The sequence below is a fragment of the Sus scrofa genome, chromosome 8, assembly GCF_000003025.6.
Source record: "Sus scrofa isolate TJ Tabasco breed Duroc chromosome 8, Sscrofa11.1, whole genome shotgun sequence".
NCBI classification, from domain to species: domain Eukaryota; kingdom Metazoa; phylum Chordata; class Mammalia; order Artiodactyla; family Suidae; genus Sus; species Sus scrofa.
This window is the reverse complement of record NC_010450.4, coordinates 69,296,152-69,316,950: the sequence shown is the minus strand read 5'-3', so window position 1 is coordinate 69,316,950 and position 20,799 is coordinate 69,296,152. Positions and strand designations below refer to the sequence as shown.

General features: G+C 41.0%; 1 protein-coding gene across 11 annotated transcripts in view; it reads left to right on the top strand.

Annotated features, from left to right (window-relative positions):
* Window positions 1–20,799, top strand: part of LOC100520317 (mitochondrial inner membrane protein COX18) — an 80,550-nt gene that overhangs the window by 38,019 nt on the left and 21,732 nt on the right. For 4 of the 11 annotated variants that reach the window (XR_002346389.1, XR_002346386.1, XR_002346388.1 and 1 more), the window contains exons 6-8: window positions 553–661; window positions 2,609–4,750; window positions 4,976–5,101. Coding sequence is in view for 1 of the 11 variants with exons in the window: in XM_021100598.1 (XP_020956257.1) it covers window positions 553–630 (78 nt within the window). In the remaining 10 variants the exon portion in view is untranslated. Of the gene's footprint in view, window positions 1–552; window positions 4,751–4,975; window positions 5,102–20,799 lie in introns of those variants that run through there. The other 7 variants (XR_002346392.1, XR_002346391.1, XR_001298348.2 and 4 more) reach the window with 3 other exon arrangements.

The window sequence follows — 20,799 nt, the reverse complement described above, 5'->3', positions numbered from 1 at the left end:
TTCTTTTGATGTACAGAAGCTTTTTAGTATGATGTAGTCCCACTTGTTTGTTTTTGCTTTTGTTACTTGTATTTTTTTGTGTCATCTCCGAAAAAGTCATTACAAAGAGCTATGTCAAGGAACTGTTTCACTATGTTTTCTTCTAGGAGTTTTGCAGTTTCAGGTCTTACATTTATGTTTTTAACCTATTATGAGTTAATTTTGGGGAGAAGTGTAAGGTAGGGGTCCAATTTTTTTTTATATGTGATTATTCAGTTTTCCCAACACTTATTGAAGAAACTATCCTTTCTCCGTAAAAGTGTTCTTCAGCTCCCTTGTCAAATAGTAGTTGACAGGTTAATTTTTTCATATTAAATCTGAGAAATTATTAGCCACTATTTATTCACATTTTTCAGCCACTGTCTCTTTGTTCTCTCCTTCTGTGACTTCCATCTGCATACATTGATAGTTTCATGGCTTCCTGCAGGTATCTGAGGCTCTGTTCATTTTTCTTTCTGTTTCTTGGTCTAGATAATCTGAATTGACCTGTTTTCTGATTCTTTTCCCTCCTAGTTCTTCTGTGAAGAAGCAGTAAAGAAGAATGTTGAAGTGGGCACTGCTGTAAGTATGGTACATACGGAAGGTCTCTGAGGAGGTGACATTAAGTTGAGACTTGGTCACAGTAAGTAAATTTTTCCTGAAGATGATAGGCTTTTCTCAGACTGAATTGTAGACTCTGCTTCTGTGGGTTGGATAAGGTAGATCCTTCCTGAGGATCTCCATAAACCAGTGTATCTGATGGAAATTTCTGTGTCTCTCCTTAAGCTCTTCACATGTGCAGTACAAATTAATGTTCTAGTTCTGAGGGCTTTTTTTTTCTTTTTAAATAACTCATTGCCAATTGTTCTGAAACCCCTTGCGTTTGTAAAGGAACCTTTATTATTTAGGCAGACTTGAATTTTTTCATGGGGAAGTAGGAGGACTTAATTATAGTTTCAACACACTCTGGCATGCTTGGAGCAATTCAGAAGGAAGTCAAAAAATTTTGAGGATTTAAGCCAAGATACTTATTCCATCTTAATAATGTTGTGACTTGATGTTTATTTTACCTCTAAATATTCCCATAAGTATCAGGTAATTGGGCTTTATTCTATGGCCTGAAGGCCAGTATTCCTGAACTTGGTAAAACCAACTGAAAAAATGAATTCCAAAGATGTAATCTCTCCATGGAAAATGTGTTGCTTCCAGTCTTTGGTATTCACACCTAAGGCCTGTTGGCAGCTGTCCTTTGGCCAGCTGAAGCAGGCATGCTGCTACATAAAGGCAGTTTCTATGGAAACTTGAACCCAAATGATATTGGGACTTTGAAGATCAAAGGCAACACCCTGAATTGTTTGGAGAGCCCAGGGATGGTTTCAGAACTTTATTGTTCTCCACAGAAAACATGACAGCCAAGACTTTCAAATGTTTTCTACTCCAGGTGCATTAGAACTATGTGCACAAGATATAAGTTTGCAGTTTGTTTGTGAAATTATCTGTTCTAATTATTTTATCAGCTATTTTATAATATCTATCTCTGCCATAAAGAAAATTATCATCTTCCATTTTTTTTTCTCCTCTTTAATAAAGCAAGAGACCTAGAGATATACTAAGCTTGTAAATTGGTGGCAGATAATGATTCATCCTTTTCATAAATCATGGATAATCTCTTCAGTATATCATTTTTTTACACAATTCTATTAATATGTACAAATGGCCCCATTACCAGATGTCCACACAGCTGAATTGTAGCTGTGCCTGTAAAGATTTGACCTATAGTAATGTTCTCTTACTTAAACATAGTCTTTAAACTGATTTCCTTGTTTAGTATTTATGACATAAACCCTGTTGTCGCAAACTTAGCAGAAATTTAAGTACAAGAAAATATTTTTCCATGAATGTGTTTCCCGAGTACATTTTGTATATATTTTGTGGATCTTTTTTGTCTTTTCTAGGGCTGCACCTGAGGCACATGGAGGTTCCCAGGCTAGGATCTAATCGGAGCTGTAGCCTCTGGCCTACACCACAGCCACAGCAACACGGGATCTGAGCCCTGTCTGCAACCTACACCACAGCTCACAGCAATGCCGGATCCTTAACCCACTGAGCAAGGCTAGGGATCGAACCTGTAACCTCATGGTTCCTAGTCTGATTCCTTAACCACTGAGCCACAACGGGAACTCTAATTTTGTGGATCTTGATTTAGATATATTTCTTCTGACAAGTTCCTATTCTATAAAAGTTTTGATGAATGACAAGGGGGTGTATTCTTCCTGGCTGATGGATATTGTTAAGATAAATTATCTAAATTTACCGCATTTATCTGTGGGCATTTGTATTCTTGGTTTCAAGGGCCATTGTAGAGTTGGCTGGCTATATTATGCTTAGTTACAGTATTCAAAAGCATTATACTCAATATGAAATAATGAAATGAAGACTAGATATTACAACTGATCTGTGCATATGATACATGGAGAAAGGAGTGGTACAATTGAATCTTTCATGACCTTTTCTTCTCCAAGAAGAACCAAAGTAGTAAAGCCACCTAGACTGTATTTACTAGAGTCTAATTCTTCCAACATTCCTGTAGGGTGAAGGTGCTTTTTTCTACCTCGTAGAAGCACACCTCTGCTCCTTCTCTCTGGAACAGTTCCACATTGTCTCAGCACCATTTCCAAGTAAGTTCTATGTATTTCCTTTCCTTCTCACTCTTGCTTTCATCACTCATCTGTAGAGAATGAAGAGATGCCCACTTGCCAGAATCTTCTCTCATTATAACTCTACTTTCTCCATCCCTACCACAAAGGAAGGAAATTTGCCTCAGAATTGTGATATACCTTAATCTGGAATTCTTACTTCTCTCTGGGCAAAGCACTATATTTCAAGAGTGAGCTGTAACTAGGGTTTAAATCAAAGTGGAAAATAGGCTGTATGCCATTTCATACACAGAATCATACGATGAAAGATATAGAAAGGACTTTGGCGAGTACTTATAAGTATTTTGCCATCATGTTTTACTAAAGGATTTCTAACAGAGGGAAAAGAGCCCATTCACCAGATGTCTGGAGGTGGAGAGATAGTTCCACTCAGAATGAGCGTGATATGTCTTTGAAGTCTACTATTTCATCTTTAAAAAATCCTGCAACTTTAAAATTGACCCCAAGTTACATCTTTACTTATTTTCTAATAAAAGAACTGTTTTAAATTACTTACCAATGCATACAATGGACCCTATTCATTCCTCCCCTTTATGTAGTATCTAGCACATGTTCAGTATAAAAAATACAGACTGGACAATTATATCCTATAGTAAATGAAAGTACTGAGACCGTGAGATGTAAGGAGATTTGTTTAAGATCACCATGGTAGAATCAACACGAGGATTCAGGGTGAGTGACTTCCCGCCCAGTGGGTTTCCAATCAAATTCTGACAGATGTTTCAATGTGATGTCTTTTTCACATGGGTTCCTGGAAACTAGGGTTTCTGTAAGTCAGGAAAATCTGGAACCCAACTGGCCGCATTTAACTTGGTTTCTGTGCTATATAAGTAAACCTGGAAAACTACTGTAGGAGTAGTGTACATCTACATATGCCTCTGACAGCAGACCAGCTCAAAAGGGGATTGTGGGGACTTTAGTGTGTGTGTGTTGTGGGGGGGATAAATGAAGGGTAAGCAGTTGTGTAGCTGTGGTGGGAGCAGTGGTGGGTAGCTTTCAATAGTAGATCATCATATTTTTCCATTTTCTGAAACCACAGTTCTTTCCTGAAAGCCATTAGTCTGGTTTAGGCTTCAGGCTGCTGGAGGAAAGCATTATTTAGTGAGTGCTGCAGAAGCTGATTCTTGTGGAACCCATGAGACTTAGATCTTGCTGATGTCAGAATTTTCACAAGATTTTGCATTTTCAGAGACGTTTTGTACTCTGTTTGAGAGCTTGATATAAATGGTCTTGTTTTCTATTTCCCAGATTAAAATCTGTGGATAAAAAGAACTTCATTTGTTCCCTATGGAAGATGCAAAATATATTTGAGTGACTGAATGGATACATCTTTGTGAATGACTATGACTCAGGTTTACATTGCCATTTTCATAAAAAAAGGGGGAAAATTTGCTCTTCTAAACTAAATTCAAGAGTAGAGAGAGGTAATACTATGTCCACCAAAAAATTACAATAGAAGTGAAATATTCATATTCTAATCTTTCAAACAAAAGTAAGGAACCATTTTGTTGCTCCCTCTCATGGCTGAGATTAGGGAATTCTGGCTTTTCTCTTTGGTCAGGTGAACTACTCAGGGGTATTTATTAAGTGAATACATTCACCAAACAGTCTTGGACTTCACAGGACAACTTCTCGGTGCCATTCAGTGAAAGCTGGGAATACGAAGATGCCTAAGGTCATGTGAGCCCCACATTTCTTGCAGTCCAGTGGAAAGACAGCTGCATGAATATATACTAGAGTGAATATAGATACAATAAATTATACCCAAGTGTAATACAATTAACAACTTTTATGCTAGTGGTATAAACCAGAAGAGGGATTTTGTCAATCGATATTAATTTGGGAGGTTAAGGAGGGTTTTACTGAGAAGATAAGTTGAAATGCAAGGATGTATACACATTTTTCCAGGCAGAAAATGGGAAAGGCATTATGGAAGGAGGCAAGCAAAGGCAAGGCAGTGGATGGACGTGGGAAACTGCCACACACCATCTCTTGAGGATACGAAAGGAGACAAGGTAGGCACAGGTCAGATGGAGAAGGTGTCCTTGGTATGCCCGTGTGCATGTGGGAGCAAACCAGGCTTTCAGCCAAGACGTCACTGACTGCATACATATAAGTTCTTTAAAATGCCAGCATTGGCAGGAGGTTGTAGAACTGATTGGGTGGTGGGCGGTGTGAGAAGACAGGAGAAAAGAGGGGCCAGTATTATTAAATTCTGTAACTCTTTTTTTTCATTACAGATTTTAAAAAAATGTTGCTAAAAATACGTGCAGGTTTTTAAAAAAGCTGATTTCATCTCTGATTAGTGGCCAAGGCAACAGTCAGTACAGATTAAAAAGAAGTTGCATGCAATGAGAAGGAGAGGGGTAAGTACAGGAAGCACGTGAGGAAAAATAAAAAAAGCTTTTTAAAAGGAGACCTTCGGAAAGTGATTTATCTGAGGTTGGAGGGTTGTTGGAAGCAGTTAAAGTATTACCCTTTAGCCAGCTAGAGAATAAGAGAGCACAGAAAAGGCATATCCATATTACGTATTTATTTATTTATTCCACATGATTTAACATTAAATGGAAAAAATCTAGATAAGACAGTTAAAAAAAGTAGGCATACACCCTGGCCCCACACACACTCCTCCACTACCAACATTCTGCCCCAGAGTGGTATGTTTATCAAACTAATGAACCTACGTTGATGCGTTATTATCACCCAAAGTCCCTACTTTACATCACGGTTCAGTCTTGGTATTGAGTCTTCTGTGGGTTTGGACTGACATGTAATGTCATGTATCTATCATTACAGTATCTTACAGAATAGTTTCACTGTCCTAAAAATCCTCTGCATTTGTTAATAATCGTAACATTTTTTCGTTTATTTATTTATTTTTTTTGCTTTTTAGGGCCCCACCTGTGGCATATTGAAGTTCCCAGGCTAGGAGTTGAATTGGAGCTGCTGGCCTACACCACAGTCATAACATTTTGAAAGAAATATACGTGATATAGGAATTTCCATTGTGGCTCAGCGGAAACGAATCTGACTAGGAACCATGAGGTTGCGGGTTTGATCCCTGGTCTGGCTCAGTGGGTTAAGGATCCGGCATTGCCATGAGCTGTGGTGTGGGTTGCAGACACGGCTCAGATCTGGTGTGGCTGTGGTGTAGGCTGGTGGCTGCAGCTCTGATTAGACCCCTATCCTGGGAACCTCCGTATGCTGTGGGTGTGGCCTTGAAAAGACAAAAAGACAAAAACAAAACAAAACAAAAAAAACCCAGAAATATACGTGATATATATGATACATGTATATAACAGATTAGAATTAAATTCAGGAGCATGTTTTAAAAGTTTAATTCTGGGAGCTTCCATTGTGGCTCAGCAGGTTAAGACCCAGCTAATATTCATGGGGATGCGGGTTTGATCCCTGGCCTTGCTCAGTTAGCTAAGGATCTGGCATTGCCACGAGCTTCAGCATAGGTCCCAGACATGGCTCAGATCTGACATTGCTGTGGCTGTGGTGTAGGCTGGCAGCTGCAGCTCTGATTCAGCCTCTAGCCTGGAACTTCATATGCCACAGGTATGACCCTAAAAAGAAAAATTCATACATACATACATGCATACATAAGAGTGCTTATTCTGGCTCATAGATTTATATTTTCTGCTTGCTCACAGGCCATACTACCATCCTTTCCTGTCATCTGGCCTTTTACTGGATTAGTCCAGGCCCACCAGGCAGGTTTCTTTGTTAGACCTAAATAATGGTGAAATAGGATTACTTGTGTCAGGAGACAATTCCTTTTTATCATGAAAATTTACAATAAAATATGTGTGGGAAGAGGCTCCATTTAACTTCATCCAAGAGCAGTGAAATAAACATGTGAAGGAGGCCTAAACAATTTCGACATATCCGTATTCACGTTGAAAGAGGGCCGTCGTTTATAGCACTGAGGCTCCTATCACTGTACTCTCAGACCCTGCGTCAGCAGAGTGAATGAGCTGGGAAATCCCAGCACAACTATTCTCTGCAGCTGCAGTGGGTGGTGTTGGGGTGTTGTGTGTGTGGAGGGGGAGTGGGGGTCATATATATGAAGAATCAGCTTTTATGATTACAAAAAAGAATGTAGTTACTACAGGAGAGCAAAAAAAAAAATAGTGATAGCATTTAAAGGGAAAAAAATGGCACAAGAAAAAAAAATTTAGAAAAGCTATCTTGCAATAAATAAAGCCTGTCTTAGACTCCCTTATCATCTTTTGTTCCCCTTAATTTTGGAAATCTAGAGCAAGAGAAAAAAGTGAAGAATGAAATACTCTTTAGTTATAAATGGGATAAAAAGGAATTTTCATAACATTCTTTTTTGTTTGTTTTTTGTTTGTTTTTTTCTTCATAGCATTCTTTAGATAGGAGTTCTAGTTCTGTCCAGAAATAGATGGAAAATTGTAGGGTTATAGATAGGATGAAAGACCAAGTTCATGGACAGTTTTGGAAAATAAAAGGCTGATATTTTACTTAAATCCAAATTTTGAAGAGATTAAAAAAAGAGGAAATGATTAGGGTTTTGTGTGATGAAAGAATAATTCTAAGAATGCCTTTTTTTTTCTTTTCTTTCTTTCTTCTTCTTTTTTTTTGGTTCATTACCCCTACTTTCCTGTGAATTAAATGTGGGCAAAATTGTCTTCTTTTTTTTTTTTTTTTTTGTCTTTTTGCCTTTTCTAGGGCTGCTCCTGTGGCATATGGAGGTTCCCAGGCTAGGGGTCTGATTGGAGCTGTAGCTGCCTGTAGCTGCCTGTAGCCGCCGGCCTACGCCAGAGCCATAGCAATGCGGGATCCAAGCCCTGCCTGCGACCTACACCACAGCTCACGGCAATGCTGGATCTTTAACCCACTGAGCAAGGCCTGGGATCGAACCCGAAACCTCATGGTTCCTAGTCGGATTCATTAACCACTGCACCACGACAGGAACTCCAAAATTGTCTTCTTAAGAACATCGAAATGCCACCTCTAGAAATAATTTCAAATGGCATTTAAATAAGAACATGTTTTGGATATGCTGAGAAGGCAAAGAAGATTTGGCTATATGGAAATTTACATCCAGCTATGCATCTAGTATTTTTAGGTCTTGGTTTTTGAAGTCAGTGCTCACAAGGAGCACAGCATGTGGTGAATTTGTGGACAGAGACATGAAAGGATTTCTTGTTCTGAGGTGAGGCCAAGTTCTCCACTCCTCACCTTCCCCCATCATTTCTAGAGTTGTCTCAACTCCATTCTAAGTATGACTAGTGAAGCTGGCAAATCTGTCTTCTTACAGAAGAGTGTAGTTCACAGGGTCTAAATGTACTCCATCCCTGAGGTGCTTTTGTGTAAATAAGAAGTGCTACTTTATCGAAATCAACATATGCAAAGGTGTAACTGAATTTCAAACCTTCCAGGTTTCTTCAGGGCACAGATTACTGGTGCTGCCTCTAGTTCATTACTTAGATAGCAAAAGCAGGTAGGAGGATGTGTGAGTGGCAGGAGAGGAGTAGGGAAACTCTTTCTGCTCACATCAAAGATGTTAGAATATCAGGGACTGTTATCAGAACTCCTCTTGGCAAACGGGTCTCCAAGACTTCCAGGAAAAGCAAATTAACTAACTGACCAACTAACAACAAAGAGATTCATTAAACTGGACACATGCTCTGTGTATCTTTCTGAATATACAATATACTTAACAAAATTTATATTAAGAAATAGTGGGGAGGAGTTCCCATTGTGGCGCAGTGGAAACAAATCCGACTAGTATCCATGAGGATGTGGGTTCGATCCCTGGCCTTGCTCAGTGTGTTAAGGGTCTGGTGTTGCCGTGAGCTGTGGTGTAGGTCAGAGGTGCTGCTCGGATCCCATGTTGCTGTGGCTGTGGCATAGGCCTCAGCCACAGCTCTGATTCTACCCCTAGCCTGGAAAATTCCATGTGCCACACGTGCAGCCCTAAAAAGCAAAAAAAAAAAAAAAAAAAAAAAAAAGGAAGAAAGAAGAAAGAAAGGATATAGTGGGAAGAATATTTGGGGAATGACAGGTACTTGGGCCACTGGGATTTGGGCATTTAAACAGTAAAGAGGAACAGATATTGACTGCTAGTCTCTGGAGAAAATGTCACTATAGGTAGGAAATTTACCTGGACAACTGGCCCTAAAGCTTGGAATAATGTTTGATTGTTATGGAAGAGAAATGCTTTTGAGATATCACTTAAAAACATTCTTTAAGGTTCGTGGAGTTCCTCTCGTGGCGCATCGGAAATGAATCTAACTAGGAACCATGAGGTTGCGGGTTCGATCCCTGGCCTGGCTTGGTGGGTTAGGGATCTGGTGTTGCTATGAGCTGTGGAGTAGGTCACAGATGTGGCTTGCATCCTGCGTTGCTGTGGCTGTGGCATAGGCCGGCAGCTGTAGTGCCGAATGGACCCCTAGCCTGGGAACCTCCATATGCTGCGTGTGTGGCCCTAAAAAAAAAAGACAAAAGACCAAAAAAAAAAAAAAAAAAAAGAGTTCACTCCATGGCATGGTGGTTTAAGAATCAGATCGGTAGCAGCTTGGGTCGCTGCAGAGGTGCAGGTTCAACCCCCGATCCTGCGCAAAGTAACTGGCTTTGTTGCAGCTGTGGTGAAGGTCACAGCTGTGGCTCAGATTCAGTTCCTGGCCAGGGAACGTCCATCTACTGCAGGTGCAGCCATAATAAAACAAAACGAAAGCAAGCATTCTTCAACATAGCTCTGAGGGAATGTGTCCCACATTCCATCAGGCAGGGGAGCATAAAAATTGAACTAACAATCTGTACTTGAGTTGTCAAACAAGTACTTGTATATTTGGAGATGGATGCTTGTGTGATGGAAAGAGAAGTTCATCAAAGGTGAGATATGAGAATTTGCTAAGAGTAAACCAACAACAGTACAAGCAAGGCAGCTGGAAGAAAGAATGGAAGTGACAGTAGCAGTAACAGAATTGATTGCAGACTGTAATTCAAGGAGAAAATGACCCTGGACCCTCCAGAATTCAGATGTGGAGTGTTAGGGGTTTGAAATCTCAGAGCTTAATATTCAAATATAACTAGGATCCTTCCTGCATCCTGATTGTCTCTGTAGTTTCTCCTCCCTATCCTAGCCCTCCTCCTGCAAGTGACCTGGGAAAAACAGGGACATATTCTAGTTGCCATTTTATTTTATTTTTTATTTTTTGTCTTTTTTTTTGTTGTTGTTGTTGTTGTTATTGTTGTTGCTATTTCTTGGGCCTCTCCCGCGGCATATGGAGGTTCCCAGGCTAGGGGTTGAATTGGAGCTGTAGCCACCAGCCTACACCAGAGCCACAGCAATGCGGGATCCGAGCCGCGTCTGCAACCTACACCACAGCTCACGGCAACGCCGGATCGTTAACCCACTGAGCAAGGGCAGGGATCGAACCCGCAACCTCATGGTTCCTAGTCGGATTCGTTAACCACTGCGCCATGACGGGAACTCCTAGTTGCCATTTTAATTGTCGTCATATCTTGATTGTTTCCTAAACTAGAATGATTGCAGAAATTAGGTTTATATTTTAAATTAAAATAGCTAGATTGTAGAAAGTGAGCTTTATTTAAAATATGTATGTGTGTAAGTATAAATATATAGGTACTTATAATCCTATCTGTGACAAATTCAAGTCACACATCAATAATAATAATTTAGTTAGGGCATGGTGCTAAGTGTTGAGAAGGGTACCAAGAAGTTAAGACCCAGTCTCAGCTCTCAAGACATTTAGTGAGAGAAATGATAAACTTACTCTGTCCAGGTTTTGAGTGCTAGGACTGAGTGGTGGTTTGTGTGGTGAATTATTCAAGATAGGCTAACCACTGTAAAAATAACTCCCAACAGAGCAGTTTACATGTCATAATTTGTTGCAGGTCAGTGGGGTGACAGGTCTAGCCCATGCAGTAATTAAGGGGTCTAGGTTCCTTCTTTGCTGTGCTCTGTATCACGTAGGGAGCCCACTATTGTTATTCTCTGCATCTGGGCTTCAGTTAGGGTCCAGACCTGGAAGATGCTTTTAGATGCTAGGTTGGAAATGGTGAATGTCACTTCAGCTATATTCTGCTATATTCCATGGCCACATGACCCATGGACTAAAAGGAGGTCTGAGAATCGCAGTCTCTGCTGTCCCAGAGGAAAAGACAGTGAAGTCTCAATGCCATATAGCATGGTCTGTGCCACTGGAAGGAATCTCTCAGGCTGACTTTTTCTAATTTCTGGGAGCTTAAGTTGGATTTGCTTTTCAGTCATTAAATTTCCCACTTTTTAGTAGGAAATGGAAGCATAGGAGACAATGAAAACTTAGCAGTTGCCTGTGATCTCAGTTAGCCCTCAAGCAATCTATAGCAGTGAGTATGATTCTACATTACACATGTAGTTGCTGAGGCTTGGAGAGGTTAGGCAGCTTGCTTGAGGACACTTGGTGATTAGAGGAATAGGTACAGATCCACATGTCTGTTTCCAATGCATTTGCTCTTTCATTCTCTCTGAAGTAGGAGGTTTGGCTCAAAATGAACAATATTTGTAGAATAAGAGAAAAGACAGAAGAATTAAGTTATTCAGAAAGACTAAAGCAATTCAGAAAACAATTCAAGAAACATTTATGGAGTTTAATAGTGAAAAAAAAAGACAGAAAAATTTAAATGTGTATGCTTAGAATGATAAGAAATAGGCCCCTACATCTGGGGATATGAGGAGAAAACATCAGGTGCCGGGCAAGACTTTTTCACTAACTTCAGCTAGTGGGTCCCTCCCTGAGCGAAAACAATGCAAGTGAACTATAACATTATAAATGAATTATGATTATGAAATTTTAAAACAAGATTCTAATTACATTTTTTTTTTTTTGGCCACAGCCACAGCGCACAGAAGTTCCCAGGCCAGGGATGAACCCGCCCCTCAGCAGTGACCCGAGCTACTGCAGTGAACATTGGGTACCTAACCTGATGAGCCACTATGGAACTCCCTCTAATTACAATTTGAGCAGATATGAGGTGCCAAGGTAATCTTAAATACAATTTTTTTTCCTTTGTCTTTTTCTTTTTTTTTTTTTTTTGCCTTTTCCAGGGCTGCTTCATGAGGCATATGGAGGTTCCCAGGCTAGGGGTCGAATCAGAGCTGTAGCCACCAGCCTACACCACAGCCAAAGCCACAGCAACGCCAGATCTGAGCTGTGTCTGCTACCTACACCCCAGCTCATGGCAACGATGGATCCTTAATCCACTGAGCAAAGCCAGGGATCTAACCTGCAACCTCATGGTTTTTAGACGGGAACTCCCTCCCCCCCCCACCCCCCACTTTTTAGGGCCGCATCTGTGGCATATGGAAGTTCCCAGGCTAGGGTCAAATCAGAGGTGCAGCTGCCAGCCTATGCCACAGCCACAGCAACACGGGTTCTGATCCACATCTGTAACCTATATCACAGCTCATGGGCAACGCCAGATCCTTAACCCACTGAGTGAGGTCAGGGATTAAACCTGTGTCCTCATGGATACTAGTCAGGTACATAACCTGCTGAGCCACAGTGGGAACTCCCTATAATACAATTATTTTCAAGTCAGATTAAGTTCGATATATTCAATAGCCAGGGTAGATAATCCTGCTTGATATATGCCATCTTTTTCTGAAGTTCTCTAATATGTCAGTTTCAAAAAGCACTTTTCTCCTGTTGAAGTGTTAATCGGATATACATAATTTTTCTTTCACTTGAAAAAATTATTACATCACGTCAATATTTCTTTTTTTTTTTTTTTTTTTCTTTTCTAGGGCCGCTCCTGTGGCATATGGCGGTTCCCAGGCTAGGGGTCTAATTGGAGCTGTAGCCGCTGGCCTACGCCACAGCCAAAGCCATAGCAATGCCAGATCTGAGCCAAGTCTGTAACCTATACCACAGCTCATAGCAACGCTGGATCCTTAATCTACTGAGCAAGGCCAGGGATCAAACCCACAACCTCATGGTTCCTAGTCAGATTTGTTAACCACTGAGCCACGATGGGAACTCCTCGCATCAGTATTTCTTGAATTTTTTCCTGAATTACTCACTTTGTTCTTTCTTTAATAGTTAATTTTTTTCAATCATTCAGCAAATAATCATCCAACATTTCCTGCGTATCTGGCCCTGTTCTAGGTGCTTAGGAAGCATCTAATAACCAACTGGAAAAAGTCCTTGCCCTCGACCTTGATTCTGACAGAGGGAGATGGACAAGAAACAATAACAGATGATGTTGTTCAGGCTTTTAGGATAAGCCCCTTTGAGAAGGTCAGGGAGAAGCACTCATTTCAGAGGCCCTGAGGCAGAAGCCTGCTCGGCATATTTGAAGACCAGTGAGGAGGTGAGGGCCTGGAGCAGAGAGGCAGGAGAGTTGAGTTCCAAGTTGGGAAAGTAGGCCAGATGGTGTGGGCAGTGTAGGCCATTGTAAAGATCTTTGTTTTTATTCTGAAGGAAATAAGGAATGATTACAGGGTTTTGACCATAATGGGAACATGCACTTTCCCGCTGTTTCCCTCTGTTCTGACTCTCCTTTGATGTTGGACGTGTTTGTAATATTTATGGTGGTGTTACTAGTAGTCTCTAATCATGAGTAAATTCTAATTTTTATCTGCTGTCTATTGCCTATAGAAATCAGATATGGCTACAGCTGAGTTATATAAACAGACAGTCCTCTACTTGTGAATTCCCAGTGGTCCGGAGATTTCTGCATTTCTGATTGGCTAATTGCTTGTGACTCAGTCAGTCCAAGTATCAGCCTGGATGTGCATGTGCAGATATTAGTAACCAATCTTACAACGAAGTAATATGTGTATTTTGTAACTTACCTGATTCTATTTCTTCTACATGGATCTCTGAATATTTACATTTTAATGAACTTCCCCAGATGAAAGCATTCTCCCTGTACACAAAGTCTGAAAATATGAGAAAGGTTCTATTTTATAGTTTACATTCCCTGCTCTTCTGTGATTGTAATGTGTGACCCTTCACACACTGTGACAGAGTGTTCTGTATTTTCCAGTCATGTTAGACGGTGTGTTTAGATTTTTCCCCAGGCCCATGGTCTGCAGAGGTTGCCCAGTTCACCTCAGGGTAATGGCGGGTAGTAATGTGTGTGAATTCATGGACACATGTGCTTCTGACTTCAAGCACTGTGTCCATCTGAAGAGAGAAGTATTATTTAACTACTTCTGTTTGCATATAAAGAGTTAAATGATTGGAGTGTTAAACAACTGGCTAGTTCTTTCTAGTAATAGGAACAATTTTATTTTGGCAACTTTTGATTTTTTTATTTTTATTTTTATTTATTTATTTTTTTTGCTTTTAAAGGCCATGGCATATGGAGAATCCCAGACTAGGGTTCTTGGTGTAGGTTGCAGAATCACAGATGTGGCTGGGATCTGGTGTTGCTGTTGCTGTGGCTGTGGCGTAGGCCAGCAACTACAGCTCCGATTTGACCCCTAGCCTGGGAACCTCCATATGCTGCAGGTGCGGCCCTAAAAAGATAAAAGACAAAAAATAAAATAAAATAAATTAAAAAAAATTGAATGTGGAAAGTTTAGGCAATCTATAAATCTAGATGATAGCATAGGAGAATATGTTTATGATCCTTGCTTTTTTTACATTTTTGGGGGTTCCAAATACATTTCTATTCTCAACACTCAGATCTTTCTTCTTCTTTGTGTCAGCTTTCTTGGAAAACAACTACCCATTACATTTGGAGTCAGTAATTCAAATTGCATATTCTTCTCAAACCAATTTCTGTCAGCCTTAAACTACTTCCTTCAGCCCAAGAAAAAGCACTCTAGTACACAAATATTTTAAGACTCAAAAACCATTTTTTCTGAAATGTGAAATATCATTACAAACAAAAGGCAGGATAACCATAATCATTAACACTTTAATTAGCTATTAATTATATATGCTATTTTCTATTGTATTGAAGAATTACAGCTTTCATGATCATTCTTCGTTTTCATTCAAAGCTTGATTATTGCAAAAATCATTAATATGCCTTCTTAATTTCTTTGCCAATTTATAAACATCATGACTCATATTTAAAAGCTCACTTCTTTTTTTATGAAATTTAGATTCTTCTGAGATTGTTTACCCATCTGAAACTTTCAAACCTGTGAAGTGTCACTGTCAGCTAGAATTAACACTCCCCTCATTTTAATAAGTTTATGATCTTGATGTAGGGGAAACTTTCTTAAAAAGGACACACACGCACACACACATGTTTTGGAGAATTTGATGAACACTCTGGACCTTCTGGCCCAGCCTCCTAAATTTTGTTTACAATATGAGGGATTTTATGGACTCCATGTTAAAAACTATGAAGTAGGTGTCTCAGAATGAGGGCACTAAAAAGGAGCTTCCAATGATAAGATCTTAGAACTAAAATATGTCAGTCAGGATAGGTTAGACTATGTCTCAGTAATGAACAAATCTCAAAACTTCTGTGGCTTAAGATCAAAAAGTTTGTTTTTCACTCACACTACATTTTCTTTTTTTTTCTTTTTGCTATTTCTTGGGCCGCTCCCGAGGCATATGGAGATTCCCAGGCTAGGGGTCTAATCGGAGCCACCTACGCCAGAGCCACAGCAATGCGGGGGGATCCGAGCTGCGTCTGCAACTTATACCACAGCTCACGGCAACACCGGATCGTTAACCCACTGAGCAAGGGTAGGGATCGAACCCGCAACGTCATGGTTCCTAGTTGGATTCGTTAACCACTGCGCCATCAGACTACGTTTTCATTGTGAGTCAGCTCTACCTCAAGTTCCTCCAACCCCAGATCAAGGCTAAAATAGCAGCTAGCATGTAGAAGGTTGCTAGTTGCTCTTGGGGGTCTCAGCAATGATTCCGCTTCCTTCCTGGAAGTGACATGTATCACTTGTGCCTGCAGCTCTTCCATCAGAAATGTTTTTCTGGCCCTACCCAAATAGAATGGGCTGGGAAGGCAGTCATACCTGAGACGGGGAGAACCAGAGCATTTCAGGAACAACACTTTTTTTTTTTCTTTTCTTTTTTGGCTGCTCCTCACCATATGGAGTTCCCAGGCCAGGAATCAGATCCAAGCCACAGTTGTGACCTAAGTTGCAGCTGTGGCAACACCAGACCTTTAACCCACTGTACTGGACTGGGGATGGAACCCGTGTCCCAGTGCTCCCAAGACACTGCTAATCCCGTTGCATCACAGCAGGAATTCCAGGAACAACACTTGTAACTGTGGTGTGGGACCACTCCTACTCAACTAGGAAGCGATTAGGTACTTTCTGCTATCCTGCGTCTCCTTGCTACATGTGGTGCCTTTAGAGAGCTTTAGAGGACATCCTTCTCTACCTTCCAACACATACTGTCTGTCTTCCTATGAACAGGATATCCAAAATGATTTTTTAAAAAATCATCATAACTGTTGGAGTTCCCGTCGTGGCGCAGTGATTAACGAATCCAACTAGGAACCATGAGGTTGCGGGTTCGATCCCTGGCCTGGCTTGGTGGGTTAGGGATCCGGCATTGTCATGAGCTGTGGTGTAGGTTGCAGAGTCGGATCCCTCGTTGCTGTGGCTCTGGCGTAGGCTGGTGGCTACAGCTCCAATTAGACCTCTAGCCTGGGAATCTCCATATGTTGCGGGAACGGCCCTAGAAAAAGCAAAAAGACAAAAAAAAAAAAAAAATCGTAGCTATGAATTGATGTAAAAGACACAGGTGAATTTCTCATCAAAATCTAATTCGTAGTCAGTCGTATAGGGTGACAGGCAATCAGGTCGTTAAGTGTGTGCAGAAACTGATCAGAGAAGTCTGTTCGACAGCAGGAAGCAGAGGATCAGAGGGAGTTATAGACTGGACCCGTCAGTGGCCGGTATGTTCTGGTTCAGGTCCTGTTTACAATGAGCATGCATTCTGATTTGGTGACTACATCCATTCTGATGTACTTTTCACGCTATGTCTGTTCTAAATACTTTGAATATCATCTCTGGTTAGTAGAAGTAAATGAGTCAAATTAACGAATTCAGGAGAAAAGACAGGTCAGCGGGATCTTATGAAGATAGATTAAAAATGTGTAAGTCAGAAGAATTATGAAATGTTTTACCTTCTTATGTCTATAAAATTGAGATGAGTCAAGAACATAGTTGGAATTTGATCAATTAGAATAGAGGATCCAACTGAGGTTGAACTTATGTACTCTTTGTTGCCCTGGCAACAACACCCCCTTCCATGCTAGCAGTTTTACAGTGTGAGTGAAGCAAGAACTGGAGGTAGAGAAATACATGTTCCAGTCAATGCCGACTTCCGGGAAAGTGAGGAGAGGAGTTTTGCTAAAGGCAAGGACGAGGTCATGAAAGGAAAAGAATTTCAATTAAAAACTAAAAATGAGTTAAGTTGAGCCTAAGCTTGAAAGCTTCTGGGCATAGCACTGCACACAGCAATGTTTCTTTCCTGACTTTGGTCGAAGGCAGGGTAGACAGTAAATCATGTGGTTGCATATCTCCATTATCTCTTCCATCATAACCCAGAAAAAGTGCTGCCTTTGGAAACTGTGACCTGCGTAAACTGGCTTGGATTGGAGACAGCCGCTGTGTGGATTGCTCTGCCTGCTCTTACTGTTACCCAGGAAGTTCTCGTTTGCCTAAAAAGGTCAAGAGGAGTCAAAAAACAGGCATGCCCTATTTTCTGTGAATTTAGTTTTTAATGTTTTTAAAATAAAGTTTTTAATATTGCCTTTAGGTGTATTTTATTCTTGCCAAATACTTTTCAAGTTTTGAAGAGAAGAATTTTTATATTAAAGATATATAGATGGGGGAGACATATTCTAGTTTCCTGTGGTGGGTGTCTGTAGTCCTTGTGAAAACCTAACGAAAAGGTTGAGAGATGCTTCGGTGAGCTCATCATACAGGCCTTAGGTCAGAGACAACAGAAGCAATCCTTGAATCTTCCACATGGCTCAGTTGTCACACCAGGACTAAAGGCTCCATCAAGGCTCCAAGACACTGAGATGATTCTGACTCCTTAGCTTTGTCCTCGTTTTACAGATCTTTCCAGGCGCTTAGAAGGAAGTTATAACTTTCATGAGCATTTGGCCCTGTTGATTTCCATTGACCCACTTCCTCCACAAAAAGTATTAAAATTATGACTGTTGATATAAGGACAAATACTATATTTTATTTTATTTTATTTTATTTATTTATTTTTTTGTCTTTTCTAGGGCCACTCCCGCGGCATATGGAGGTTCCCAGGCTAGGGGTCTAATCGGAGCTGTAGCTGTTGGCCTATACCAGAGCCACCACAACACGGGATCCTAGCCGTGTCTTCGACCCACACCACAGATCACGGCAACGCCGGATCCTTACCCACTGAGCAAGGCCAGGGATCAAACCCACAACCTCATGGTTCCTAGTCGGATTTGTTAACCACTGTGCCATGACGGGAACCCCCCCTTTTTTTCTTTCAAATACTATATTTTAAAATATTTTTTGACCTGTAAGTTTATTCTCCTTCTACTTTTAGAAGAAATTAAAATATTTTTGTGAGTTTCTAAACCAGATGCAGGGATTGGGAGGGCGGGGGTGGGAGTTGGAGGAAGGTGGTCAAAATGTACGAACTTCCTGTTATGATAAAAAAGTTTTTATTTATTTATTTTTCTGTCTTTTCAGGGCCACCCTCGGGGCATATGGAAGTTCCCAGGCTAGGGGTCGACTAGGAGCTGCAGCTGCCGGCCTACACCACAGCCACAGCAATGCAAGATCCTTAACCCAGTGATTAAGGCCAGGGATCCAACCCACGTCCTCATGGATACCAGTCAGGTTTGTTACCGCTGAGCCACATCAGCAACTCTGTGTGCAGTATTTTAATTGACTAAAGGACTGATTGAATGACTTATTAGATACTCTCTGTGTGGTTCTAGGGTCACAGTGAGCAAAATAGGAATGCTCCTTGATATTGGGGTATGTAGTCCTCGGTTGGGGGCAGGTGGGGGAAACAGAAGAAAGATGAGTGACTAAGAAATTATGGTATAGAAAGTGGTGAAGGAGACAACCCAGATTTGCAAGGCACAGGGGCAGATAAACTTTTCCAGATGAAGTGAAATCGGAATTGACTATAGGGCAAGTAGGAGTTAGTAAATGATGACAAGAAGAAAGATGGGAGTTCTGTTGTGGCTCAGTGGTAATGAACCCAACTAGCATCCACGAGGACTTTGGTTCAACCCCTGGCCTCACTCACTGGGTTAAGGATCTGGTGTTGCCATGAACTGTGGTGTAGGTCACAGATGTGGCTCGGATTGGGTGTTGCTGTGGCTGTGGCATGGGCTGGCAGCTGCAGCTTTGATTCAACCCCTAGATGGGGAACTTTCATATGCCCTTTGTGAGGCTCTAAAAGGCAAATAAATAAAAATAAATAAAAATAAAGAAGTGGAGAGGGAGGAGGGAAGATCTCGAGCAGCTAGAAGAGAGCTAATGGGGTGGGTGGGAGGCAAAGAGGGGCAAAGAGAGAACCAGGGTGAATTAGAGCAACTGCAGGGCATTGGGTAGGGATGGAACATAGCATGCTTTGTGAAAAAAGAGGAGAAGCTAGAGAGTTGGGCAGAAGCCATAGAGGCAAGTTCTTGGAAGCCATGATGAAGGCTTGAACTTTAGTATAAAAGCAGCAGGGAGCTGTGAAGAGTTTTAAGCAGTGGAATGACTTGTTTATGTTTGCATTTAAGAAAGACCATCCTGATTATAGGGTAGTTTAGAGAGGAGTGTGTGTTGAGTGCAAGGGAGAGAAAAGAATGCATTGCCATTTATCGGGGCAGAGAAGATGATGAGGGCTTGAGCTATACTGGTGGCAATGGCTATGCAAAAACACAGATGTACCTGAAAGATTTATTTAGAAGTTCTCATTGACAAGATTTATGATTGACTGACTATGGGAGCTGAGAGAGAAGCTCATTATACCCTGGCTTGGAGCTAATGCAATTTACTCATAGTACTATTCAACAAAAGGAAGAGAATAGGAAGAAAATTGAAATAGGAATCATAGGGAAGATGTGTGGAGATGAATACTGAATTCAGCCTACTCTCCTGGGTATGATAATTCTATAAAACTGATGCCTAATTTGGCCTCTGTTGTGACCATATTCATGGTCACACCAGATTGTATAGACATTTACCCTCTCTTTTTGTCTTCCTCCTCTGCCTTTTACTCTATAACCATACAGATTTTTGCCCCACCTCCCATTACTTTCTAGAAGAAAGTCCCTCATGGTAGGACTGTTTCAGCAGGAGACTCAGGCAGGACTGGCAGCCTCTGGCAGCACATTGCTTTGGCCTTTGGAAGAGAGCCCTAGACAAGAATGTGCTGTAGTTTATTTGGGCATCACTCGATTTTTGAATTGGCCAAGGAACACCATCGCCTTAGCAATTTTCAGAGAGAAGCCGATTGCTATTAAATTTTCACCATTCAGCCTCTCACGCTGCCCACATTACCTCAATCTGGACCACAGGTGATTCTGTCTCTTGTGTTAAAGTTGGGGGAAAGAATCCTGGAGTGGAGTGGGCGTGGAAGTTTCAGGTGCAAGTCCTCTCCGATGTTTTCTCTGAAAATGATGTTCTTCTTCCTGAAAAATATTTTTTTTCTTTTCATTCTTTTTTCTTATTCTCCTCCTTCCTCCTCCTCTTCTTCTCTTCTTTCTTCTACAGCACATACTCTCCATCTCCTCTGATGGTAAGTCTTGCAGGCCACAGATGTTCGTCTGGCAGGTATGATTAAGGCCATCAGGAAAGTGAAACAGCAGAATGTTCTGTGTGCCAGTTGCTGGGCCATGAGTTTTAAAGGAAGCGATACCTTCCCAGTGCAATGGTGAACAGTGATTTTTTTTTGTTTTATTTTTTTTAGGAGAGGTGTTAGAAAAGGGCTGTGTGGGAAAGCCGGGTTGAACTAGAAAAGGGAAGAAGAGCTGCAAAGGTGTTTTTCTGTAGAACAGCTGAGGTCTTTGTATCATATTTTGTGTTTGGTTTGGTTTTCAGGGGGCCACAGTTTAAATACATAAATGCTAGACACTGAAAGGATTG